The sequence below is a fragment of the Leptonychotes weddellii genome, chromosome 15, assembly GCF_054177405.1.
Source record: "Leptonychotes weddellii isolate Sample4059 chromosome 15, ASM5417740v2, whole genome shotgun sequence".
NCBI classification, from domain to species: domain Eukaryota; kingdom Metazoa; phylum Chordata; class Mammalia; order Carnivora; family Phocidae; genus Leptonychotes; species Leptonychotes weddellii.
This window is the reverse complement of record NC_138383.1, coordinates 42,452,974-42,478,439: the sequence shown is the minus strand read 5'-3', so window position 1 is coordinate 42,478,439 and position 25,466 is coordinate 42,452,974. Positions and strand designations below refer to the sequence as shown.

At 53.9% G+C, this 25,466-nt stretch overlaps 2 protein-coding genes and 1 long non-coding RNA gene across 4 annotated transcripts in view; 1 reads left to right on the top strand and 2 right to left on the bottom strand.

Moving 5' to 3' along the window:
- Positions 1 to 11,009, bottom strand: part of LOC145717412 (uncharacterized) — a 23,431-nt gene extending 12,422 nt beyond the window's left edge. The window contains exon 1 of the long non-coding RNA XR_014140606.1: positions 8,813 to 11,009. This is a non-coding gene — a long non-coding RNA (uncharacterized LOC145717412). The remainder of the gene's footprint in view (positions 1 to 8,812) is intronic.
- Positions 11,010 to 11,102: 93 nt separating this feature from the next.
- Positions 11,103 to 14,240, top strand: MFAP4 (microfibril associated protein 4). The gene is made up of 6 exons (XM_006731805.3): positions 11,103 to 11,197; positions 11,472 to 11,550; positions 11,812 to 11,966; positions 12,438 to 12,534; positions 12,622 to 12,804; positions 13,193 to 14,240. The coding sequence occupies exons 1-6, from the start codon at positions 11,192 to 11,194 to the stop codon at positions 13,438 to 13,440; spliced, it is 768 nt and encodes a 255-aa protein (XP_006731868.1). The 5' UTR covers positions 11,103 to 11,191; the 3' UTR covers positions 13,441 to 14,240.
- Positions 14,241 to 14,351: 111 nt separating this feature from the next.
- MAPK7 (mitogen-activated protein kinase 7) lies at positions 14,352 to 19,468 on the bottom strand. 2 transcript variants are annotated; one of them, XM_006731809.3, is made up of 7 exons: positions 19,277 to 19,468; positions 18,747 to 18,983; positions 17,947 to 18,112; positions 16,272 to 17,350; positions 15,493 to 16,166; positions 14,967 to 15,100; positions 14,352 to 14,835 (listed from the first exon to the last, which is right to left on the bottom strand). In XM_006731809.3, exons 2-7 carry the CDS (start codon positions 18,976 to 18,978, stop codon positions 14,682 to 14,684), a joined length of 2,439 nt encoding a protein of 812 aa, XP_006731872.2. In that variant the 5' UTR covers positions 18,979 to 18,983; positions 19,277 to 19,468; the 3' UTR covers positions 14,352 to 14,681. The 2 variants fall into 2 exon arrangements, with proteins under 2 accessions (XP_006731872.2, XP_081661764.1); XM_081805638.1 differs by lacking the exons at positions 17,947 to 18,112; positions 19,277 to 19,468 and having other exon boundaries at positions 18,747 to 18,882.
- Between the last annotated feature and the right edge of the window lie 5,998 nt (positions 19,469 to 25,466).

Here is a 25,466-nt window from a genome sequence, read left to right as displayed (position 1 = left end):
TATTCCCCGACACATACACACACACACACAAAATAATTAGTGACAAGAACGCCATGGCTGCTTAATCTGCAGATAGATCTGCTTAATTTGCATATCCGCAAATCTCTGTTATCTGCTTAATCAAAAGCACTTCTTCATTCAGTCCCCTGAGATAACATACAGGTACCATTGTGCAGCTTCTGGAAAACTCTGCCGTCCGCTCCTGAGAAAACCAGAGTGAAAGGGCAAATGACATTTTAGATTTATTTATTTCTTTGAGAGAGAGAGGGACAGAGCGCGAGAGCTGGTCAGGAAGGTAGGTGGGGAGAGAGAATCCCAAGCAGACTCCGCACTGAGCGTGGAGCCCAACATGGGGCTCGATCTCATGACCCTGAGATCATGACCTGAACAGAAACCAAGAGTCACCGACGCCACCCACGTGCCCTGCAAATGACATTTTAGTATTATTGTGAAAATCTTTTTGATCTCTCAGATGCCCTGAAAGGGTCTCGGAGACCCCCAGGGGGGCCCCAGATGACACTTTGAGAACCACTACATACACCCACAACAACAACAGGACTCCCCTGTGTTGAGGCGTCTGGGTGGCTCAGTCGGTGGGGCGCCTGCCTTCGGCTCAAGTCATGATCCCCGGGTCCTGGGATCGAGTTCTGCATCGGGCTCCCTGCTCAGGGGGGAGTCTGCTTCTCCCTCTCCCTTTTCCTCTCCCCTCCACCACCACTTGTGCTCTCTCTCTCTTTCAAATAAATAAATAAAATCTTTTTTAAAAACAATCTCCTGTGTGCAGCAGAAGAAACTGGACACCAAAGAATATATACTGAATTACTCCATCTACAGTAAGTTCAAGAAGGAGCAAAACTAAGGTAAGGTGAGAGGAGGTAGAATAGAGGCTAGCTAAGGTTGGGGTGGGCATGCAGACTTGGAGGGGCAGGCGGGGAGCCTCCTGGGGGCTGGAAATATTCTCTCTCTTGACCTAGGGGTGGTGACGCCGCTGTTTACCCATGTAAGGATTCATCAAGCTGCACGCTTAAATTGGTGCTTCCTGCCCCCTTTCCTGTAAATTGTTATATGTCAGTAGAAAGGAAAAACGATGACATCAGGCCAATACACCTTGAACTTGGCTTCAGCTGTATTAGAAATGCCAGGATGTGGGGCCCCTGGGTGACTCAGTTGTTAAGCGTCTGCCTTCGGCTCAGGTCCTGATCTCAGGGTCCTGGGATCGAGCCCCGCATCGGGCTCCCTGCTCGGCGGGAAGCCTGCTTCTCCCTCTCCCACTCCCCCTGCTTGTGTTCCCTCTCTCGCTGTGTCTCTCTCTGTCAAATAAATAAAATCTTAAAAAAAAAAAAAAAAGAATAGGGGAAGTAGAGGGGCGCCTGGGTGGCTCAGTCGTTAAGCATCTGCCTTCGGCTCAGGTCCTGATCTCAGGGTCCTGGGATCGAGCCCCCCATCGGGCTCCCTGCTCAGCGGGAAGCCTGCTTCTCCCTCTCCCACTCCCCCTGCTTGTGTTCCCTCTCCTGCAGTCTCTGTCAAATAAATAAATAAAATCTTAAAAAAAGAAAGAAAGAAATGCCCGGATGTGACTGCCCTTCAGCTTGTAAGAGCCAAGATCACCCTCATCCAGCCAGGGCAGACCTGGGAGGTCTCAAGACACCCAGCTGTCAACGCCACCACCGCATCAGGGAGCCCCAGTCCCTGGGGGGGCACACAGGTGGCCTGGAAGACACACATCCCTTCCCCCCCACTCTCAGCCTGGCCCTGGGCAGGGGTGCCCGCCGTGTCGGGATGGTGGGGCAGGGCGTTTGGTTTTTTCTCATCCTGGTGAGTCTCTTGGGACCTAGAGTCTTCCTTCCTTACACTCCTCTCCACCCAGCCAGCTATACAAGCCACCTATGTGTTGTGTCTATTGTCTGTCCCCCCAGCAGAGGTCTTGTCCCTTGGTGTACCCCCATTGCTACCAGATTGGCATTTTGTCAGGGCCCCGTAGTGTGAACGAAGGAGGATGTGGATGTGCAGGACTGTTCTTTTCGTTTCGGTCTCCCGAAACTCTCAGCATTGTAAGCACCAGGGTGGGGTCTGTACCTTTCGGGGCTGTAACCTGCGGTCCAGCACAGTGACTGCCACGCAACATGTGCTCCATAAAGACCCGAGCACGGGAGGAATGAAAGGATAAACGTGCAAAAGATCTCCAGGAAGAGGCTCTCGAATGTGTACAGGGCACTTCCCAGTTTACGAAGCAACATCACTTTGGTCCCAGCCCTGCAGCCCTCCTATGCTATGAGCTGACCCCCGGCCTCATCTCTCCTTCTTTCCCACTCCCCTCTGCCAGGCCCCTGGACTCCCCATCCCTTCCCTGACACCCCATCCAGGGCTCTACTGCTTCCTTCTCCTGGAGATCCCAGAACCCAGGCTTCTTTCCTTCGAAAGGTGCTGGCATCTGGACAGAGAACTGCCCCCACCTCCACCATCAGCACCTCAAGGTGGCTCCCTGGTGTTTGCCAGGTGCCAGGGGACAGCAGGGCCAGCTCCTGTCCTTGGGGAACTGACGGGCAGGCAGGCACAGGAAGCAAGGCCACAGAAGCCAGGACCTGGCTGACCAGCTATCAAGGAGGGGCACCACGGGGCAGGCACCACAGAAAATGCCCTGTGTCGTGCCAGCCACCTGGTCCCCTAAGAAGCCTCCCTCACCCTCCATGGGCTATGAGTCCTTGTCCTCCTTTCTACCTGGATCTCCCTCTGTCGCATGTGGGCTGCTCTGCTCCCGCATGTGTCCCAAGAACCTGATGTTCTCCTGTCCCGTGGGGTCACAGGTCCCTTGGAGCTCCCAGGAACCTGGGAAAAGAACGAGCTTCAGGTTCTAACCCCGGTCCTGCTATCTCTCTGAGCCTCAGTTTCTCCATTTATAAAAGAGAGAAAATTGTGCCTACAATAAAAAATTATTTAAAAGATGAATTGTGTCAATAATCCAGGAGGTTCAGCTGGGTGGGTTTATGTCTCACATGTATTTCCTCTTCTTTCAAAATCCACCGAAAATACAGTAAGGAAATGAAAAAAGTTACAATACTCAAAGTAGCCCTGCTTTGCCCATTTCTGTATTTTGTTTGTTTGTTGTATAAAAACAAAAACAAATTATCTCCAACTGGGGTGCCTGGGTGGCTCAGTTGGTTAAGCGTCTGCCTTCGGCTCGGGTCATGATCCCAGGGTCCTGGGATCGAGCCCCACATCGGGCTCCCTGCTCAGCAGGGAGTCTGCTTCTCACTCTCTTGCTCCCCCTGCTTGTGAGCTCTCTCTCTCTCTGACAAATAAATAAATAAAATCTTTTAAAAAATTGAAAAAAAATTGATCTCCAACAGGTTGTGCTAGTCGGGTTCTCTGTTCTGTGGAGCAGGACACACTTCTGACCCATTGACCACAGCAAGACCCAGCCCCACCTGGGTCCACAAAGCTCCTTAACAGGTTCCAGAGCCTTCTCCCAAATTGGAATAAATTGGAATCAATCAGCAGCAGGTGTTTGAAGAAAGCCACAAACTCATGAGACAGTGACCAAATCAAACAAACAAATGGAGAAAATAGAGACAGTGCAGGAAACAGAAGAAAACTTCACAGTTATAATTTGTAGCCTCAGAAGTAAGAGAAGATATGAATTTCATAAAACAAAACAAAAGGAAAACAAAACCACTTCAGGCTATAAAAACGGCTATCGACTGGACAATAAGAAAACAACTTGATTTAAAAACGGGCAAAAGATCTAAACAGACGCCTCACCAAAGAAGACATGCAGGCGGCAAATAAGCATATGAGAAGATGCTCCACGTCCTATGTCATCAGGGAATTGTAAATAAAAACAACAACACTACACACCTACTAGAGGGCAAAAGTCCAAAACACTGACACCATCAAATGCTGGCAAGGATGTGGAGCAACAGGAACTCTCATTCGTTGCTGGTGGGAGTGCAAGGGGGTGCAACCACTTGGGAAGACAGTTCATCAGTTTCTTACATAACTAAGCATACTCTTATCATATGATCCAGCAATCACACTCCTTGGTATTTGCCCAAATACAGCAGCTTTATTCACAGTTGCCAAAACCTGGGTGCAACCGAGATGTCCTTCAGCGGGTGAATGGATAAACTGGGGTACCTCCAGATAATGGGCTATTATTCAGTGCTAAAAAGGAATGAGCTATCAAGCCATAAAAGACATGGAGAAACCTTAAATGCATATCACTAAGTGAAAGAAGCTCCTCTGGGAAGGCTACATACTGTATGATTCCAATTATATGATATTATGGAAAAGGGAAAACTATGGAGACAACAGAAAGATCTGTGGTTGCCGGGGCGGGGGGGCAGGGCTACGAATCAGTAGAGCACAGAGGATTCTTAGGGCAGTAAACTATTTTACATGATACTTTAATGGGGGGATGCCGTTATACATCCATCCAAACCCACAGAATGTACAACACCGACAGGGCGCCTGGGTGGCTCAGTTGGTTGGGCAGCCGAATCTTGGTTTTGGCTGGGGTCATGATCTCGGGGTCCTGGGATCAAGGCTGGTGTCGGTCGGGCTCCATGCTTGGCAGGGAGTCTGCTTGAGGATACTCTCTCTCCCTCTCCCTGTGCCCCTCCCTCCACTGATGTGCAGTCTCTCTCTAATAAATAAATAAATCTTAAAAAAAAAAAAAAAAGAATGTACAACACCGAGAGGGAATCCTAATGTAAACTATGGACTTTTGGTGATGATGATGTGTCAATGTAGGTCTATCCATTGTCATAAATGTCCCACTCTGCTAAGGGATGTTGATTGCAGGGGAGGGGGAATATAGGAAACCTCTGTACCTTCCTCTCAGTTTTGCTGTGAGCTTAAAAGTCCTCTAAAAAAACAAAGACTAGGGGCATCTGGGTGGCTCCGTCAGTCAAGCATCAGCCTTCGGCTCGGGTCATGATCTCAGGGTCCTGGGATCGAGCCCCGCATCATGATCAGGGCCCCTGGGATGGAGCAGGGAGCCTTCTTCTCCCTCTCCCCCTGCCCCTCTCCCTGCTTGTGCTCTCCCTCTTTCTCTCTGTCAAATAAATAAATAAATAAAATCTTTGAAAAAATAAAAATTAAAAAATAATAAAAAATAAAGGCTATTTTTTTAAAGGCACAATTGTTGAACCGTACACTTACAATGGGTAGATTTTATGATATGTAACTTATACCTCCCAATAAACCCTTAAAACAAGAAGGAACTGGAAAATAAAAATAACATGAAAGCTAATTTTTTAGTCAATAGGAATGTTGGACCTGAAGGGTGTGCTCCAGAAATCAGAATTAAAAACACAGAGATGGAAAATGTCAGGCAAAAAAATAAGAACAAATAAGGATTGATTTGGGAGATCCAGCATCCAACTAATAAAATTATCAGAAAGAGAACAGAGGGGTGCCTGGCTGGCTCAGTCCGTGGAGCATGAGACTTTTGATCTCGGGGTCATAAGTATATGTATAATGTTGCGTGTAGAGACCGGTTAAAAATAAAATCTTTAAAGCTTAAAAAAAAAAAGAGAGAGAGAGAACAGAGAAAATGGAGAAGAAGAAAGCAGTTAAAGAAGGGGTAATAGGGCCGCACATTCTCAGAATGAGGACACAGCCTCCAGTGTGGAAGGGCCCCCAAGTGGCCACACAATGAACCGGAAAAGACCCACCCCCAGAAACACCAGGGTGGGGACTGCTGTTTTGCAATAAAGGACTTTTCAGCGCTCTTTTTTTCCAACTCTGTGCATGCATTCATTTATTTTAAAAAACAAAAAAACCAACCTTTTATCTGTATGCTTTGCCTGTTTGCCTGGGATGCGGTATGCACATCTCTCACACATTAAAATAAAATCAAGTACCCAAGTTACATAAATCCCAGGTGGTAAACAGGAGACGGAAGATTGAGTCTCAACATACCCTAACTCCAAAGGCCTCAGGGTCAGCTTCAAACTTCAATACCCTCCCCCTCTCCAACCTGCTGAGCTCCATCCACTGAACTTGCCCCAAACTACCCAAAAAAGTGGGGACAGACACAAAATCCCTCCTCATTTTTGCCCTTTACAAGGAAGGAAAATATGGGGAGTGAGAGACATGTCCCCCACCACGAAAGCTCATGCTGGATCGTGGACCCCGAGCCAGCCACCACCCCTTCTCACCATGACCTTCTTCTCTGCCCCCACCCCCCTTTCTTTGTCACTACTTGTCATCATTTCACTTATTTGTCACTATTTTCCCTCTCTAGCTCCAGGAGAGTTGAAGGTGTGTCTGCTCCCTGCTGCCTATAGAGGGGTTAAAGGGTGCTGGATGTGTGCTAGTAGGTGCTCAAGGGTCACATCCTGGTCCGGCAGGTAGCCCCGAGGGCCCCGTCCTCTTCCCAACAGCCCACCCCCCGCCCCCCGGCCTCCTGCTGCAACAGCAGCCTGTTTCAGCCAGTGTCTCTCCTAGCAAACAGCTTCATCCTTCTGGGAGCCCCCTCACTTGGGTTGGGGGCCACCCCTTCTCCCCTCCTTGAGTTCCCTTTGAAAACTCTCCTCCTCAGCGGTTTCTGGCTCAGCTGAAGGCGGGGTGAGGAGCAGAGGGGCAGTTAGGAAAGGTCAATGGGGGGGCGCCTGGGTGGCTCAGATGGTCAAGCATCTGCCTTCAGCTCAGGTCATGATCCCAGGGTCCTGGGATCGAGCCCCACATCCGGCTCCTGGCTCAGCGGGGAGACTGCTTCTCCCTCTGCCTCTCCCCCTGCTCGTGCTCTCTCTCTCTCTCTCTGTATCTGTGTGTCTCCAATGGGGAGATGATGCTGGCCCAGCACCTGCAGAGACAGCGGGGAGGTCTTGTCTTCAGCTGTTGTCTAAGACGTTCCACGGGCTGCTGGGCTTTTAGGACGAAACCAAAGTAAGAGCTTGGAGCAATCAGGGTCCTGGCAAGAAACAAAGGCAGTCTCGGCTGTTTTGTCTCGTTAGTCAGGAATTTAATGAAGGGACTACTTACTTGGGTGTGGGCATTAAGGAAGCCAGCATGGGATGTTGGAGCACCCTGGGAAGAGCAATGGGGGGCTTACCATCCCAGGCTGCAGGGGTAAGGGGAGGAAATGGAGGTATAGGGGTCAGTGAAGGGGGTTAGGGCAGCAGCTGTAATTGGAGGCGGGCACAGCCATTGCTGAAACTGCAGTCCTGGGAATGATAGGAGCCAGGGAGAGACACCCCACCCTTTCTCTTCCTGCTGGTGCCTCCCATCGGCCAAATCCAGCCAGAAGCCAGGGGCCATGGGAACGCGCATCGCCACAAGAGCAGGACAGAGAAAGATGGGGTAGAGAGGCAAATGCCAAGTGGGCAGGCAAGTGACCCAAGCCAAGGCCAGTGGGACGGGTGCTCCCCACCTCCGGGAACCTGGCTCTCAAGCAAAGACATGGCCTGTCCAGTGAGCAGCATCACCCTGACAGACTGTCCCCACTACGAGACCACCACGGAGGACCTGCCTCCCAGAGGCTCCGGGCAGCCTCCGCTCCCACCCGCCCCCCAGTCAAGCTAGTTCTCCACAACTCCCAGGCCCTGCAAGCCTCCCAACAGAGTTGGTCAGAGTTGGCGTCTGCTGGCAGTACGCCCTAGTACAAACATCTTCACCCCTGAGAGGGGGGATCTTTTTCAAACAGATCACGGGCAGAGAAGAGCAATTGCCCAGAGTGCAGATCCAAGCTGAAGGTTTTGCAGCCCGAGCCTGAGCCAATAGGACTCAGCACTGTGCTTGCAAAGTCACCACCAACCAGCCAGAGAACCTAGAAGCCAGACGCTTCTGGGGTCACCACCACCCCAAGAGTGAGTTCTGCATTCTCCTGCCTCTTATACTGGTTATCTCCCAAAAATGAAGCCCAGGGTAATGCATTGGATTGGCTACTCCAAGGTCACGTGTCTTCAACAGACCTGCAAGCAAGCCTGGGAGAGCAAGCACCTGCCTTCCAGTTGAAGGGGGGGAACCCCAAACACAGGAAGTTTCCCACCACGGGCAGCCAATAAATATGTCCACTGACTAATCCATGTAGTTTTTCAGTATGTCAGAGCATTTCCTTCAGACAGCATCTTCAAGGAGGTGTTCCTGACTCTTGGGCTGTGTTACCAAACCTCTTTCTTTCCCTGAAGAGTTAAACCAGATCTCGAGAACACCCAGCGAACAGACTGCTTGCTTTGCCACACCTATGTACATTCCTGTGTAGTTAGAGAAAAAAAAAAAAAGCAACTGATAGGCAAAATCTGATTGATCCCTCATTGCTTCATTCTCTCTTCTGTTCCTACATTTATTAGCTGTATTCTACACGTTTTATTATTTGTTTTGATGACTGATTTTTTTTTCCGTCATTTTCCTATTCGTAGCCAGTGCTAAAATTAGCAGGCATTTGCTGAAAGGATGTATTAGGATTAGATTCAGCTGTGTGGAACAGGGGACAACCAACAGAGGCTTAAGCTAGATAAAAGTTTCTCTCTCTTCCACGTGAGGCCTAGGGAAGGGCAGTCCAGAGCTTGGCCTTGGACCCACTCCATGAGGTCCTGAGGGACTCAGCTCCTCCCTGAGCACCCTCTGCAATCTCTTTTTCTTTGAGTAATCTCTACCCCCAATGTGGAGCTCGAACTCACGACCCCGAGATCAAGAGTCAGATGCTCTACCAACTGAGTCAGCCAGGCGCACCCACCTTCTACCATCTCTTGATGGGGCCTCATCTTCACTCTACAAGGTGGCGGCTGGAGCTCCAGCCATCGTGCCCAGCAACCGGACAACCCAGCAGGAAGAAGGCAGAATAGTTCCCCACCTTTACAAAACTTACCGTTTGCAGCTTCTTGGCCAAAATTCAGACATGTGGCCCCATCAATGGAGGCTGGACAATCAGCCGCACCACTTAGGACCCCGGGAAATCGGATATCGCAATACCAGCAACTATCTCTTCCACGGACGAGGATAAAAATCACACGGAAGGGGGCACCTGGGTGGCTCAGTCGTTAAGCGTCTGCCTTCGGCTCAGGTCATGATCCCAGAGTCCTGGGATCGAGCCCCGCATCGGGCTCCCTGCTCAGCAGGAAGCCTGCTTCTCCCTCTCCCACTCCCCCTGCTTGTGTTCCCTCTCTCGCTGTGTCTCTCTCTACCAAATAAATAAAATCTTTAAAAAAAAAAAAAATCACACAGAAGACAATCCATTCGTGTAAGGAACAATCACGAGGTTTCTGATGATGAGACGGCTCATATTTATCAGTTACTGATCGTAGGCATAGTTGTGTGCTGTAGGTTATGTGTAAGTCCTTCATCCTTATCCCAGCCCTTTGGAGGAGATACTGTGACTATCCACATTTTACAGAGGGGGAAACTGAGGCACGGAGAGGAGAGAGAACTTGTCCGAGGCCCCCCAGCTAGCGGGCGGCACAGCCTGGATTTGAACGCTGGCAACCGGGCTCCAGAATCCCCAGGACATGCCACAACTATGGAGACAGACAACTTACCGGCAATTACAGAACCAAGTCACGAAAGCCGCCTGGGCTCATGCGAGGGGCTTATTGACTTAGGGGTGACGTGAGCCAGAGCCACTTTCTTACTTTGTGCCTCTGGATACTTCGTTTGCTCATCCATTCCACAGAGGTGCTGGCACAATGTTACGTTTGCAACCAAGTGTCTAATGCCTGTGTTTGCCACTCCTCAGGGGCGGAAACTGGATCCCCAGCAGCCAGCACAAAGTAGGTGCTCAAAAGACATTTGATCTGTGAATCAGTGCGCGTGCCAGGCTCCGGGATGTGCGCGAAGTGTGCAGGAATGGCGCTGACCCTGCCCATTTGCACTCACAGCCAAGCAGAGATGACCAATAGGTGGGCCCCCCAGGGAACAACTGAGCAGGCAAAGGCGGGGGCGGGGGGGTGCTCCACAGCGAGAAATCTGGTGTGGCTAGATTGTACTTTATGAGTCACAAGCAGTCTGGGATAAGGTCCCTAGGGCAGGCCTAAGCCAGACTTAAAATTCCTCTCAAGTCCAAGGTGAGAAGCTGAGCCTCAGCCCCGAGGCCGCGGAGAGCCACCAGACTTTAAGCAGGTGATTGACGGAGCAGCCGTCTAGAAAGATTGTTCTGGCAGCCTGTGCAGAGGATGGATGGAGGGGGAGAAAAGAGAAGCAGGGACATCCATGAAGGGGTTGGGGACAATGAGCACCCTGAGAGGGTTCTAAGGAGGCCTGGAAGCTAAGTGAGGAGAGGAGCAGACGGGCCTCAGGGCAGGTTGGGAGGCGGACAGGAGGGCACCCTGGCTCGGTGGGGGCAGGAGGCAAGAGGTGGGCTTTCAGGGCTGAGAAAATGGGACACTACTTAAGAGGGGTCTAGTGGGGAGTCTGAGGGGCAGGTTGAGAGAAGGAAGGGGGGTGGGGTGAGGTGAAGAGAAGGGAGAGAGGCCCCCAGCTCGCAGCTATGCGAGCCAGACACATTACCGGGGGAACTCTGCGGGAGGGGAAAGGAGGGGGCCTGAGGGGCCAGAGCAAGGGGGGCTGGAGAGGGGCCCTGGCTTGAGCTGGGGCAGACAGCAGTTGGACGCCTGCAGGCTGTGCTCACGCCTCAGAAATGTCCCAGCCCTGCCAGGAGCCTGCCTGGCCCCCGCTGCCCCTATCCCCCTCCAGCCCCAGACAGGCTCCCACATCAGGAGCTCTGAGGCGGCCTCCCCAGCCTTCTGCTCCCCCAGAATGGGCCTCCCCCTCCCCAGAACCCAGGCATACCCACGCCCTCCCCACCGCTCCTTAGCCTTCCCCCAAAGGCTGATGAAACACAGGCCAGGGGAGGAGAAAATAAAGACATCGTGGGGGAGAGGGAGGGGGGCATGAGGAAGCAGAGGACGGGCTGGGGGTGCCAGGGCGTCCACAGGTCCAGGGGGCGGGTGGTAGAGGGGCTCCAGGGAGTCGTGTGACTCAGCAGGGAGTGAACGTCCCCAGTGCTCTGCCCCTGACAGGCCTAATGAGACGCAGGTGGTCCCCTGGCCGGGGCCCCACCTCCCCCCGGCCCCCCTGACTTGTGGAAGCAGATGCCGGTTCAGTGCCGTGGGAGGGGAGAGGGGGGCTCTGCAGCGACAGGGGGCGGGGCCAGGGCGGCTGGCCAGGGCCCAGCACATAACTCTGGGCGGGTGCAGTCTGGGGCTCCGTCTGGGGTAGCAGACACCCTGCCGCTGTGAGCTCAACTGGCAGCATGAAGGTACCGGGCCTGGGGCTGGGGGACTCGCGGCACCGAGGACCCTTACCGGAGAGGGGGGCTGTGAACTCCCAAACTATGAGGGCCCCGAGCCTGTCCCGGACAGTGGGGTTTCTCAGACATGGAAAGAGGGGCCGGAGGGCAGAGAAGGGGTGCCCGGCAGGGGGTGGTTTGCACCAGGGACAAGTGCAGCGAACGCAAGGGGCTCTGGGGCTCTGGGGCTGGCCGGGGGCGCGGGGGGGCGGTGCAGTGAGGTGACCCTGTTGTCCTGTCCCAGGCCCTCCTGGCCCTGCCGCTGCTGCTGCTTCTCTCCACGCCCCCCTGCGCCCCCCAGGTCTCCGGGATCCGGGGAGATGGTAAGCCTGGCCGACAGGCTGGGGGAAGAGAGGTTCCTCCGAGCCCTCGTTTCTGGGAGGCAGGCTTCAGGGCTGAGCCCCTGCAGGATGCCATCCCCGCCTCCTCTCTACCACGGGGCAGGTGGCAACGAAGCTGGAGCATCCCCCCTGGAGGAAATCTCGAGTTCTTGGGACCCCAGGGAGGGAGGCAAACGGCAGGGCGCTGAGGGGCCGGTCACGCCTCGGTCCCCGTCTCCTCACCGTCCCTGCCCCCGCCCCCAGCTCTGGAGAAGTCTTGCCTTCAGCAGCCCCTGGACTGCGATGACATCTACGCCCAGGGCTACCAGGCGGACGGCGTGTACCTCATCTACCCCTCAGGCCCCAGCGTGCCCGTGCCTGTCTTCTGTGACATGAGCACCGAGGGCGGGAAGTGGACGGTGAGTGGGCGGAGGGAACGGAGGCCCGGTTCTGGTCCCAGCTGTGGGACCAAGCTCCACCTCCGTGCACTTCAGTTTCTCCATCTCTAAACCGGGGCTCACGACACCCACAGCAGAGTTTGGGAGCTGCGACCATGGCTGCGCTCTAGGTGCCTGAGGCAGGTCAGCGCCTGCACCCTCACAGTAATCCTGGGGGACAGGTACGCTTTCCGGAGGACCCGAAACCCAGGCAGGTGAAGTAATTCGCCCAAGGTCACACGGCCCACCCCAGAACTCTAGAACCACCGTCCCCCTCACCTTTCCCTGGCGCCCACGAGCTGCTCGCTGAGGGGCCTGGGGCCGGCGTGGGCCTTGTTTTAGGCGCCAGCTCAGTCTTTCAACAAAACCCCCTCAGCGTCACAGGGTCCATGCCTGGGTGAGGCTTCCGCCCCCTGGACTCTTGATCACCCAGGCCTATCCTCTCTGCTCCAGGTCTTCCAGAAGAGATTCAATGGCTCAGTGAGTTTCTTCCGGGGCTGGAACGACTACAAGCTGGGCTTTGGCCGCGCCGACGGGGAGTACTGGCTGGGTAAGGTGGGGCCGGGGGCGGCCCGTGGGCCGGGGGCTGCCCCGAGCCAGGGCTCTGCTGACCAGCCGCCCCTCCCCCGCCCCCCAGGGCTGCAGAACCTGCACCTCCTGACGCTGAAACAGAAGTACGAGCTGCGAGTGGACCTGGAGGACTTTGAGAACAACACGGCCGCGGCCAAGTACGCGGAATTCTCCATCTCGCCCAACGCGGTCAGTGCGGAGGAGGACGGCTACACCCTCTACGTGGCAGGCTTCGAGGACGGCGGGGCAGGTATCCCCGGCTGCGGGCCTAACGAGGGGCCGCGGGGGAGAAGGCGGGGCTGGCACTGCCCGCTGGGCCCCCCTCCCCCGCCGGCCCCCTCCAGGCCCCTCCCTTCCCCTCGCGGCCTGGAGGGGCCATGCTGGCTCCCACCCAGCTCGGGCCTGGGCCCCCGGAGAAGCTGCGTCCGCTCAGTCCGGGCAGCCCTGCGAGGGGCGGCTGCTTCTCTTCATGCACAAGCACAGCTACCCGACGGCCGGCTCGGGGAGGGCACCCCATCCCGCCAGGCTGCCACGTGACATCGCTCACGGCGTCACTCCTGCCTGTCACCCCCATCCCTGCCAGCTCGGGGGCCCAGCTCCCCGCCTCAGCAGCCCCATCCCTCCTCCCCTCTTGCCAGGTGACTCCCTGTCGTACCACAGCGGCCAGAAGTTCTCCACCTTCGACCGGGACCAGGACCTCTTTGTGCAGAACTGCGCGGCCCTCTCGTCGGGAGCCTTCTGGTTCCGCAGCTGCCACTTCGCCAACCTCAACGGCTTCTACCTGGGTGGCTCCCACCTCTCCTACGCGAATGGCATCAACTGGGCCCAGTGGAAGGGCTTCTACTACTCCCTCAAGCGCACCGAGATGAAAATCCGCCGGGCCTGAGGGGCTGGCCCCCATCAGGCCCCAAGCCGCCCCTGGCCGCTCCGGGTCTCCAGGAGTGCTCCCTCTGCACCCCGGCCCCACCCGCCCCTGCCCGCTGCTCTCTAAGCACCTGCTTCCCGCAGGGGAGCCTTGTGGCTCTAGCCCCAGTGGGTCCTGTCACACCCAGGGTGTCCACCTCAAAGCCAGGCCTCTGTTGCCCTCACCCACGGCTATGCGGCCTGCAGCCTTCCCAGCCTCCCCTGAAAGGCGCAGCTGTCCGGCCTGGACCTGACTGGGCTCCACGAGACTCTTCTTGCCTCCACCCTCCCCCCAAGGCGGAGAGCCGGAAGCCGCTCTCCGAGGCTGCGGGCTCGTGATCCACCTCAGCCAGCTTCCTTGCTGTGGACTCCTCCGTCTGGAGCCCCCCTAGCGTGCTAGACTGGGCTGGCGTAGTCTGACCAATACCCATGGCATGTGCCAGGCCACAGGCCAGTAACCCCCCCGCCACGTCCTCAGCCTCCCTCCCACCAACTCATTCCCCAGTGGTGAGCACAATGGGCCCCCAGCCCCACCTCACGGTCCTCCTCCGCTGCCCCCTCCCGCCTGCCCCAGGCCCCCAAAGCTCAACGCCAAAACCGTATTTCACACAGCTACTGCACGCTACTCTAAAACAGCTCCAACCGAGGTAGGCATAGCTACGCGGTCCCCCCACTCGCCCCAGGGCTGAGGTCTGACCATGTGGGGGGACAGAGGACAACCTCTGTGGGGCTGGAAGGAGGTGGGGAGTGAAGAGCTCAATAAAACCTCAGGATCTGAACGAACTGCTTTGGCTGTTGTGCGTGCAAATGTGTTTGCTTGACCCCCAAATGTGAGGGTCCTCCTTGCTCCCCTTATGACAACACCCTGCTCTCAACTCAAAAACACAACTAGAGTTAGGCACTAAAGGGAACCTTATATTTCACAGGCCTTATCTGGATGGCAAAAAGATCGTGTCACAATATTAATATAATAACAATAATAATAATAATAAAAAAAATACGATACTGAAAAGGATCGCTCAGGGAGTAGAGGTTTCCTGATCCTGCCATGGCTTGGTGGTGGCTCAGGTGGCTGCTTAAGGCTGCAGAGTGTGTCTGAGATGAACCTGCGGAATCATCGAAGCTGAGCTTCCACTGCTGGGCCCAGGGGTCCAGCCCTTGGAAACGTTCCTGTGAGTCTTGTAGCTGCGTCTGCCCCTGGCAGCAAGGCACAGGCTGTGGGCCTCAAGGCTCCTGGAGGTCCGGCAGGTCAGCCAGCAGCATTGGGGAGTCCATCTGGATCTCACGCTGCAGGGACTCAATGTCGGCAGGGTTCATGCCGTGGCCCTCCAGCCAGTCAGCAAGCAGGGAAGCCGAGAGTGAGGCTGAGTCGGCCTGGCTGCAGGGAGAGTGGAGGGGAGAGGCACTGTGAGCCTAGGCTGGCTCCCTGCCCATCCCACAGGCAGGCTCCTGCTGCACCTGGAAACCCTACCCACAGGCCCATTCCAGAAGCTTGGTCCAGCATCTTACCCATCCTGTGGCCCGTCAGCCACGCCCATGTCAAAAGACTGGTTTAGGAACTCCTCCAGGTCAAAGCCAACACCATAGCCGGCCCCACTGCCCTTTGGAGTGCCCGAGAAGACCGGGGGCAGCGGGTCCTCCACCTGCAACGGATGATGACAGGTTACAAGCCAGGCACTACCAAGAGCAAAGAGAGGTCTGCAAGTCTGTCCCGATGCTCCCACGGACTCTGCGGGAGAGCTGCGGGTGACAGCACCAGCCTGGCCAGTCACTGGGCGCTGGTCGAGGGCCCGTCTCCAGCCCTCGCACTTCCTAGAAAGCATCTTACTTGTCTCCCAACGACCTGTTCGTTGGCACTGTGCTCCTTCTAAGAGCAAGAGAACAAGTTCAGAGACAAAAGCCCATCTGCCACTCAGTTCTCACGGAATAAAGAGACACCACAGCCTCTCCCACCCCCCCGCCCCTGCCAAACAGCAAGGACTTCCCAAACCCATTTTCCCAGGGCCCTGATCCAGGTGTCTTCACAGCCTCTCACCTGTGACTTGGACAGCTGCTGAGTCACCAGGTTAACATCGGGTGATTCTGAGGTGGAGGGTTGAGGGGCCCCTCCGGGGTCCGGAGGGGGTGGGCCAGATGGGAAGTAAGGCAGAACACCGACAGCACTGGGGCCAGGCACCCCGGGGGGTGGCACAAGCGACTGGGGGCCCAGGAGGCTAGAGGTGGCAGTCTGGAGTGGAGGAGGGCCAGGGACGGGCCCAGGAGGGCTGGCCGGGTGGGGAGTGGGGCCAGGGGGTGGGCAGGCGGGCTGCGGTGCAGGACCAGGGGTGGAGCCTACAGGTTGTGCTGGGGGGCCAGCAAGAGGACTGCTGGGCTGGGCTGGGCTGGGCGTTGGGACCGGGGCGTGGGCTGGTGCTGGGGTTGGGGCTGGCGCTGGGGCTGGCGTGGGGGCTGGGGGCCGGGCCATGCGAGTCCAGCGCTCCAGCAGGCTGCGATCATTGTCACTGAGCACCAGCCCTGCCAGGGGATCAGTGGAGGGGCCTCCAGAGGTCCCGGCCCCCCGCTCCTTGCGCTCCCGCTCCTGCCGCCGCTTCTCCCGCTCCTTGGCTCGCTCCTGCCGCCTCCTCCGCTTCTCCTCCCGCTCCCGCTGGCGCTCCTGGGCAGTCACCGGCTTCCGAGGCTCAGGAGCTTCCAGAGGAGCGCTGGGGCCATCTGCAGAGAGTTGGCAGGGGGAAGGTAAGAGTCTGTGGCCTGTCCAAGCTGGGAGTACCCCTCTGCAACCCCACTCCCTGGCCGGCCACTGCCTCCGCAAGGCACCTCTGAGCCGGCTCCGCAAGGACTTGAGCAGCGCAGCTTTGAGGGCCGCCTTGGTGTTGTCTGAGATGGCACCCTCCTTCTTGGGAGGAGCTGGTTCACTGGCTGGCAGGGGCGGCTGCAGGGTCAGGTCAATGGTGTCGGGTGCAGGGCCGGGACACGGTGGTGGAGCTGGCGGAGGTGACTCCATGGCACAGTCCCCACTGGGAGCCCAGGGACTGGGCATCTCAATATCAGGGCAGCCAGGCTCACTGGCCACGGGCTGCAGGGAAGGCTGGAAGCGGATCTGCTGGCGGATGCCCTCACGTCGTGCGTGGAAGTCCTCAATCTCAGCCACTATGGCCTCTTTAATGCGCTCCCGGGTGAGCGCTTCACGGTCAAAGGCAAAATCAAAAGGCGGGGCACAGTCAGGCTCATCGTCAGGGTCGTGGTACTTGGCCAGGAAGGGGTGGCGAAGGGCAGCAGCTGCGGAGATGCGGGCGCTGGGCTCGAAACGCAACATGCGCCCCAGCAGGGACAGGGCCTGGCGGTCGGCACCTGGGTACACCGTCTCCCAGGGCACAGGCTGACGGGGTGGCAGGCTCTGGATGTAGGCCCGCACCCTCTCAGCCCCCACAGCCTGGATCACAGCCGGCGATGGGGTGCCCAGCACCATCATGATCAGCTGCAGTTGGTGTACATAATTTTTGCCTGGGAAGAGTTGGCGCCGGGCCAGCATCTCACCGAAGATGCAGCCCACAGACCACAGGTCGATGGCCTGCGTGTACTGATGCAGCGAGAGCATGAGCTCAGGAGCACGGTACCAGCGCGTGGCCACGTACTCAGTCATGAAGTACTGGTGCTCAGCGGGCGAGGTGCACAGGCCACGGGCCATGCCGAAGTCACCAATCTTGAGCTCACAATTCTCATTCACCAACAGGTTGGAGGGCTTGAGGTCGCGGTGGATGACCTGAGCCGAGTGCATGTACTTGAGGCCCCGGAGCAGCTGGTACAGGAAGTAGCGCACGTGCTCCAGAGTGAGTGGCTGGGAGGAGTGGATGATCTGGTGCAGGTCGCTCTCCATCAGGTCCAGGACCACATAGCTAGAGGGGACAAGAAAGACAGGCATGGCTACCTTGCCCACGCGCCAGCCTCACTACACGCTCCCAGCTCGACAGGTAATGGCCTCGTCTTTGCATTCTTGCACGGGCCAGCGGCAGGGTATGAAGATTCTAGATTTTCTCCGTTTCCATGAACTTAAGTGAAATCACTTCTGTCTCTAGATCTAGTTTCCCCATCAAAGAAAAAATGGGGCTGGACTAAACCAAGGCTGACCAACAGATTTAGTTTTAGGGCCATCTCCATTGTTTGGCATGGCTGCCTGAAAGACGGGGAAAACTATGAAGGCCTGCCCATTTTTTGTAAGGAAGTGTTCTATGACTGACCGGGGATATCTGCTACGAGAGTAGAAGAGTGCGGTTACTGTACGAACGTCCTACATGCGCCATCCTACATACCGAGATTCTATAAAACAGCAGCATCTGCCTCTTCTCAAGCAACCAGTTGTCCCTGGCAAAGCCCTAAGGGACAATGGTCTGGAATCACGGGAATTTTCCCAGCCTGCCTTACATTAGGTTCAGCTGCCCTTCAGAAACTTCAGGTCCCACCTCTGCCTTCCTTTCCCATCCCTGCTCCTTACACAGATTTGAACTCGCCATAGGGCACGGTGGGCCTCAAGATGTCCTTGATGGCGATGATGTTGTCATGCTTGAAGTGTTTGAGGATCTTCAGCTCCCTGAGGGTCCGCTTGGCATTGGTGACCACATCAAAAGCGTTAGGGATCTTCTTAATGGCCACCTGCTGGCCTGGGGAGCAGGGAAAAGGCAGATACCATGAGGTAGCTCAGAATAGCTGCAGATTGGCAAAACGCCCCTTTCAACATCTCTCTTCTAGAATGCAGTTACCATACACTGAATGACCACCATCATATAGCAAGGACCTACTACGTGCCAAGCACTTTACGGACACCTACCCTGAGGCAGATACTAACCATTCAAAGTTGGGAGATGACAAAACCCTGGCTCAGCAACTTGCTGGGGGCTGCACAGGTAGTTAGTGGTAGAGTCTTGACTCTAAAGCCTGTGCTCATTCTACCTCCCCACACTCTCTATCTCAGACCTCGCCCATCCCACCATCAATTCCTTGCACCAGTCTCTGGCTCCAGAATACATTTCTCCTTTAGAAACCAAAGATAGGATCTCCATTCTGGTCTACTGGGACTGCCATTTTTCTAAAGAAATAACCATCAGCACCATGGCAGTTTCAGAGAACTGTGCCCAACGCAGAGCCTGGCACCCAAAGGCACCTAACCAGTATTTGTTGCCTTGAACCAGATTTTAGATCCCAGCTTTCCTTCCTGGCTGCTTGAGAGGGGGCAGGTTTCTCACTCTCCGGGACCGGCTTCCACAGCTGTAAGCGGTGCACGACAGGGAGGCTCACCGGTGAGACGGCGGCGCGCAGAGGACACCACGCCATAGGCCCCGTTGCCTATGGTCTCGATAATCTCGTACTCGTCCCCCACGTCAAAGGTCACGTCGAAGGAGCGGGCTTTGAGCAGGGCCAGGTTCTTGGCCGCTACACAGGCAGCAGTGTTGGTGGGTTCCGCCTTCACCGGCCCGGGGGGCTCCGCAGAACCGTCCTCGCCTTCTTCCTCCTTCAGGGGTTCAGCCATGGCGTCTGTGTGGAGACGCTGGTGAGGAGCGGCCCGCCTCCCCCGCCAGGCCTCAGTTTCCCCTCTGTGAGGCTGGGGAGCAGGACCAGGGAATTTCCAAGTTCCCTAAGCCGACGGGGGCCGGACAGGGAGCGAAAGAGAGCGGCTGGCACGTCGTAGTCTTCCCACACCCGGACTTGGAACCCAGAGCTCAGGTCCAGTGTGGAACGCAGAGTGGGTGGTGGGGGAGGCGCCGCCAGGCGCGGTCCAGGAAGAAAGGGAGGGGCGGGGCACTTCGCTTTTCTCTGTCAACACTCACCGAATGGCGCCTCACTCCGACGCCTCCTCCAGGCCTTCGGAGGTCGCCGGCGCTCCCCGCCTCCCCGGGCTCCCGTCCCCAGTGGAGGGGTACTCCAAGAGTCGCTCGCTCACTTGTTCAAGGCCGCCGCCACCACCTCAGCGTCGCGCTCTACCCCGCCCGTTCCCCCGCCCCGCCTCCCCCGACCACGCTCCTTCCAGCCTCTGGCCAATCGCTGGGCGGTCTCTGCGGAGGTTCCCACCCCTTCGACTTGCTGCGCCCAATCCGAGTTCACCTGCAGAGGAAGCCACGCCTCCGCCCGCGCGCGCCTGCGCGCGCGCCGCTCTCCAGCTCGCCCGCGGGAGCCGCCCAAAGGGCGCTCGGCGCTTTGCAGGCTCTCCGCCCCGCGCAGTCTTCTGACGCATGCGCGCTAGCTGTCCCAGGAGCCGCGCGAATGGAAGGCAACGCCCCCGTGCGTGCTTGCGCACCGCCATCCACGGGTTTGACTGCCGCTGGTCCTGGAATTCGGAAGGGCTCAGGTGCGTGGATGTTACCTTGTCGGCTGGCTCATGAAATCCCCCTCCTTCAGGCCCCTGTTCTCCTGTCAGTCCCATCGCCCGAGGAATGATGCACCACCCCCTTATTTTCCCGGTCGGTCCCGGGAGCCCGGCTCTGGTAATACGCCACCCCAAGTAGACGGATCCGAGGCGTCCAACCACAGAGACCCTGGGCCTCCGCGATTCTAGAGCGTCCGGCCTGAAGCCGCCACTGACTTCCGGTGGCAGGTCCTCCGCACAGCTTCCGGCGTCCCTGGGCTTCAGCTCGGGTTTTCCAGGCCTCCGGCGTGTTCCCTCCACTTGGTGGCTCTGTCCCAGTCCAGAGCCCGTAGTCCGTTCGTAGAGTAAATATTTATCGAGCACCGTCCCTTAAAAGCCCAGTGCTGAGGAGGCAGCGGTGACACGGGGAGGCAGTAGGTACTTGGTGGGGAGGAAAGGTTTTCAGCAGGGAGCTCGAGGTTGTGCCGGTAAGGAAGAGCGTTTGCAGTTGGGACACCAAAAGTGGCAGTTTTCACCAAGTGACAAGAGAAGGAAGGGCTCTGGAGCTGGGGAGACGAGTAGGCAAAGGTACGGAGACCGAGAAGAAGAGGAACGCAGGCTCTGCAGGTTCTTCCTTTGCCCTGGAATAATGACCGGTGGAACCCAATAGACTCTGAGCGCCATATCGAGGGTCTATTCCTTACATCACAAACTAGGGGCTGAAAAGTGGATCCAGACCAGAAATGGATTTTGGCAAACCCACACACTTTTTAAATTTTTTTTTTTTTAAGATTTTATTTATTCATTTGAGACACATAGAAAGCATGAGCAGGGAGAGAGGCAGAGGGAGAGGGAGAAGCAGGCTCCTCGCTGAGCCAGGAGCCCGATGTGGGGCTCGATTCCAGAACCCTGGGATCATAACCTGCGCCGAAGGCAGATGCTTAACCATCTGAGCCACCCAGGCGCCTCCCTAAAATTTTGTTTAAAAAAGAAATAAAAATTTTGTGTATATTTTGTTTTGTTTTGTGTATTTTGTTGTGTTTTTGTTTACTTTTCACATGCAGAAAGTTAGACCTAGGTGTATATATAGTTCCATCAGTTTTCACAAATTCAACACCAGTTGTACTGAATTCGGATAAATTATCAGCTGCCCAGAAGCTCCTTCTCTTTTCTAATGGTGACAGTTTCTTTTTGGTAACCCTTTCCCACACTTTTTGGGGCGGGCACTGACTTTTCAGAGGTTTATTGGGATCGTACATTAAAATGGAAACGTAGATACTGCATTTTTAAACACTCAAGGAGAAACATATTTATAAATATTAGGTCAGCCTCTGGAAAAACGGCTACCTAATATTTAGACATACAAAGATCATATGGGTGTCCTCAGTTAAGGCTGAACTATAAATTTGTTTCTGATTTTTGTCCCACAGCAGAGCAAAAAGCCAAGTAACCTGTTACATGATTTGTATTGAATATTAATCAATAAACCATACTGGGGGAAAGTGAACATTTTCTGTCACTGAGGTCTGAAAATATTTCTTTGATGGCCTTTCTTTATGGGATACAGTAGACAATCTTCCCTAACTGACGTACATGCAGTATAAGGCCCACGGTGACCCTCAGTGTAAGTAGAGGGCCTACAAAAGCAAGGCACAAACACATCTTTTCAGGGACCGAGTGCGCAGCTGCGTGATGGTCCTCTATGATCCAGGAATAAAACAGAATCTCCCAAGAGACTCTTAAACTATGTTCACTTTAATTCTCTGTAAATAGTTCAGCTGGGCTGGTGTACAAGTTATAGGCTATTCAACATTCTCTGATGAAAACTGATTCTCATCCACTTTTCAATCCACTATGAGCTGCTTGGCTTCTACCCCCACTCGGCCCTGACTCTGTCCTGGAAAAGTCATCAATTATCTAACTATAGTCAAATCCAGCAGACACTCTTCAGTCCTTGCCTTACTGTGCTCTGTGGCAGCCAACATGACTGACCATTTCTTTAAGAAAAAATCATTACAGGGGCGCCTGGGAGGCTCGGTCAGTTAAGCAGCTGCCTTCAGCTCAGGTCACGATCCCGGGGTCCTGGGATCTGACCCTGAGGCGGGCTCCCTGCTTGGCAGGGAGTCTTGTTTCTCCCTCTCCCTCTGCCCCTCCCCTCCCTCTTGTGCTCACTCCCTCCCTCTCTCTCAAATAAATAGAATCTTAAAAAAAGGAAAAAAAAATCGTTTCGTTTGGCTCAAAACTCATTATAGGAAGGTTTAAGTGAAAAATCTTGGTCCTAACTCCGGGTGGTTACTTTTATTGTCCGTACAAAGTCAACACGAGCAAATACAAATACACATTCTTGTCCAAAGCCTCCTTAATATATACAAGGTAGCAAATTATATACACTTTTCCTGAAGACCAGTAAGTCTCAATAACCAGAGAGATCCCTCATTCTTTTTCTTTTGTAATAGCTTATTTGAGATAAAATCCATGGACCATAAAACTTCAAAGTCTACAATTTAGTGGTTTTTAGTATGTCCATATGAGTTGTGCAAGCACAGCCTAATTTTGGAACATTTTCCCCACCCCAAAAAGAGCCTCATTAGTAGTCACTCCTCATTTCCCCTCAGCCCCTGGCAGCCGCTAATCTACTTTCTGTCTCTGGATTTGCCCATTCTGGACATTTCTTGCAAATGGAATCTTAGAGTATGTGACCTTTTGTGTCTGATTTCTTTCACTTAGCATGTTTTCAAGGTTCATCCTTTTGCACATATCAGAACTTCATTCCTTTCTAAGACCAAAACCATTCCATTGTATGGATAGACCACATTTGGTTCATTCATCAGTGGATGGACGTTTGGGTTGTTTCCGCTTTTTGGCGATCGTCAGCAATGATGCTGTGAATGTTCCTGTACAAGTTTTTGTGTGGACATGTTTTCATTTCTCTTGGGTCTATACTTTAGAGTGAGCTTGCTGGGTCATACGGTAAACTTTTATGTTTAATTTTTGGGAGAACTGCCAAACTTCTCCCCAGCGGCTGCATTCATTGAACAGTCTGACCAGCAATATTTGAGGGTTCCAATCAATTTCTCCACATCCTTACCCTCACCAACACTTGTTACTTTCCTTTTTTCTTTTTTTTAAAGATTTTATTACTTAGAGCACAGGAGCGGGGGAGGGGCAGAGGGAGAAGCAGACCCCCCCACCAAGCAGGGAGCCCGACATGGGCCTGATCCCAGGACCCCGAGATCATGACCTGAGCCAAAGGCAGACGTCCAACCAACTGAGCCACCCAGGCACCCTTTTTTTTTTTTTTAGAGCTATCCCAGTGGGCATGAAGCGGTATGTTATCGTGGTTTTGATTTGCATTTCCCTAATGACAAATGATATTGAGCAGCTTTTCATGTGCTTATTGGCCATTTGTCTTTTTGGGGAGAAATGTCTGTTCAAATCCTCTGTTTTTAATTATGTTATTTCCCTTTTTATTGTTGAGTTACAAGAGTTCTTTATATATTCTGGACCTAAGTCCCTTATCAGATACGTAATTTACAAATATTCTCATTCTGCGAGTTGTCTTTTCACTTTCTTGATGGTATCATTTGAAGCACAAACGTTTTTAAAATTTGAAAGTTTTTAATGGCGATGAATTCCAATTTACCTATTTTGGTCTTTTGTCACTTGGGCTTTTGATGTGTCATTTTTTTTACAGCTACGTAGTATCCCCTTACAAATGTAATCTCTTTATTTTTTTAAGATTTTATTTATTTATTTATTTATTTATTTGAGAGAGAGAAACAGCATGAGAGGGGAGAGGGTCAGAGGGAGAAGCAGGCTCCTCGCTGAGCTGGGAGCCCGATGCGGGGCTGGATCCTAGGACTCCGGGATCATGACCTGAGCCGAAGGCAGTCGCTTAACCAACTGAGGCACCCAGGCGCCCTACAAATGTAATCTCTTTAACCAGCACCCTATAGGTAAATCCATTCTGATTTTTTGCCATCAGAAACAATCCTGAAATAAATTATCATGTTGCAAGTATATCTGCTGGGTGAATATCCAGAAGTCCAAGTGCCAAGTTACAGGATATTGCACTTATAATTTTAATCGTTAATGTCAAAACTCTGTCCTTAGAGAATGTACCAATTTAGACTTACCAGCAGTATGGGGGAATGACTCACAGAGAGCTTTTCTAAAGCTTGGAATTATTTGCCTATGTTAAAAATAGGGAGATACTGGGGCGCCTGGGTGACTCAGCCATTAAGCATCTGCCTTCGGCTCAGGTCATGATCCCAGGGTCCTGGGATTGAGCCCCACAACAGGCTCCCTGCTCAGTGGGAAGCCTGCTTCTCCCTCTCCCACTCCCCCTGCTTGTGTTCCTGCTCTCGCTATGTCTCTCTCTGTCAAAAAAATTTAAAAAAATTAAAAAAAAAAAGTTGTTCAAACGACCTCCAGGGGCCCCCCCATTGTGGCAGTGGGGGTAGTCAGTAGTCCCAGCCAAGGTTCAGGGTGGCCTCTCATTGGGCAGGTGAAGCCCCGGGACGGAGTACAGGCATCCCTTGCTTTATTGTGCCTTGCGGATAGTGCGGTTTTGTTGTTTGTTTTTTTTTTTACAAATTGGAGGTTCAAAACTTCACTGGGGGAGGTAACTGCAGATATGGTAGAAACAGCAAGACAACAAGAACTAGAAATGGAGCCTGAACATGGGCCTGAATGGCTGCAATCTCATGATAAAGCGTGAACAGATGAGGAGTTGCTTCCTAGGGATGCGCAGAGAAATGGTTTCTTGGATGCAGTCTACTCCTGGGGAAGACTGTTGAGATGACAACAAAGGATTTAGAAGATTCTGCAAACTTAGTTGAGAAGGTGGCGGCGGCAGGGTTTGAGAGGATCCCCTCTAATTTTGAGAGAAGTTCTGGGGCTCTGTTGCTATCACATAGCATCTCGTACTACAGAGGACTCCTTCGTGAAAGGAAGAGTCAAGCAATGCAGCAAATCTCATTGCTGTCTTATGTTAAGAAATTGTCACGGCCGCCCCAGCCTTCTGTAACCACCACCCTGACCCCGGACAGGTCAGCACCCATCAATGCTGAGGCAAGACCCTCCCCCAGCAAAAAGATTAGGACTCACTGAAAGCTCAGAGGGTGGTTAGCAGTTTTCAGCAATAAAGTATTTTTTATTAAGGTATGTACATTTCGGGGACATAACGCAATTGCACACTTATTAGACTATAGTGTGAGCATAACTTTTTTTTTTTAAGATTTTATTTATTTATTTGAGACAGAGAGAATGAGATACAGAGAGCATGAGAGGGAGGAGGGTCAGAGGGAGAAGCAGACTCCCTGCCGAGCAGGGAGCCTGATGCGGGACTCGATCCCGGGACTTCCAGGATCATGACCTGAGCCGAAGGCAGTCGCTTAACCAACTGAGCCACCCAGGCGCCCGTGAGCATAACTTTTATGTGCATGGCGAAACCCCAAAATTCATTCCACTCCTTTTTTTTTTTATTCTTATGTTAATCCCCATACATTATATCATTAGTTTTAGATGTAGGGTTCCATGATTCATTGTTTGTGCATAACACCCAGTGCTCCATGCAGAATGTGCCCTCCTCAATACCCATTACCAGGCTAACCCATCCTCCCACCCCCCTCCCCTCTAGAACCCTCAGTTTGTTTTTCAGAGTCCATCGTCTC

Coding starts and splice junctions, on each gene's coding strand:
- MAPK7 (XM_006731809.3), bottom strand. CDS start 18,978: ATGGCTGAACCCCTGAAGGAGGAAGAAGGCGAGGACGGTTCTGCGGAG. Junction 17,351..17,946: donor TATGGCGAGTTCAAATCTGT/GTAAGGAGCAGG, acceptor TGTCCCCTCTAG/CTATGTGGTCCTGGACCTGA. Junction 16,167..16,271: donor CTTGCGGAGCCGGCTCAGAG/GTGCCTTGCGGA, acceptor AACTCTCTGCAG/ATGGCCCCAGCGCTCCTCTG.
- MFAP4 (XM_006731805.3), top strand. Junction 11,551..11,811: donor CTCCGGGATCCGGGGAGATG/GTAAGCCTGGCC, acceptor CCCCGCCCCCAG/CTCTGGAGAAGTCTTGCCTT. Junction 12,535..12,621: donor CGACGGGGAGTACTGGCTGG/GTAAGGTGGGGC, acceptor CCCGCCCCCCAG/GGCTGCAGAACCTGCACCTC.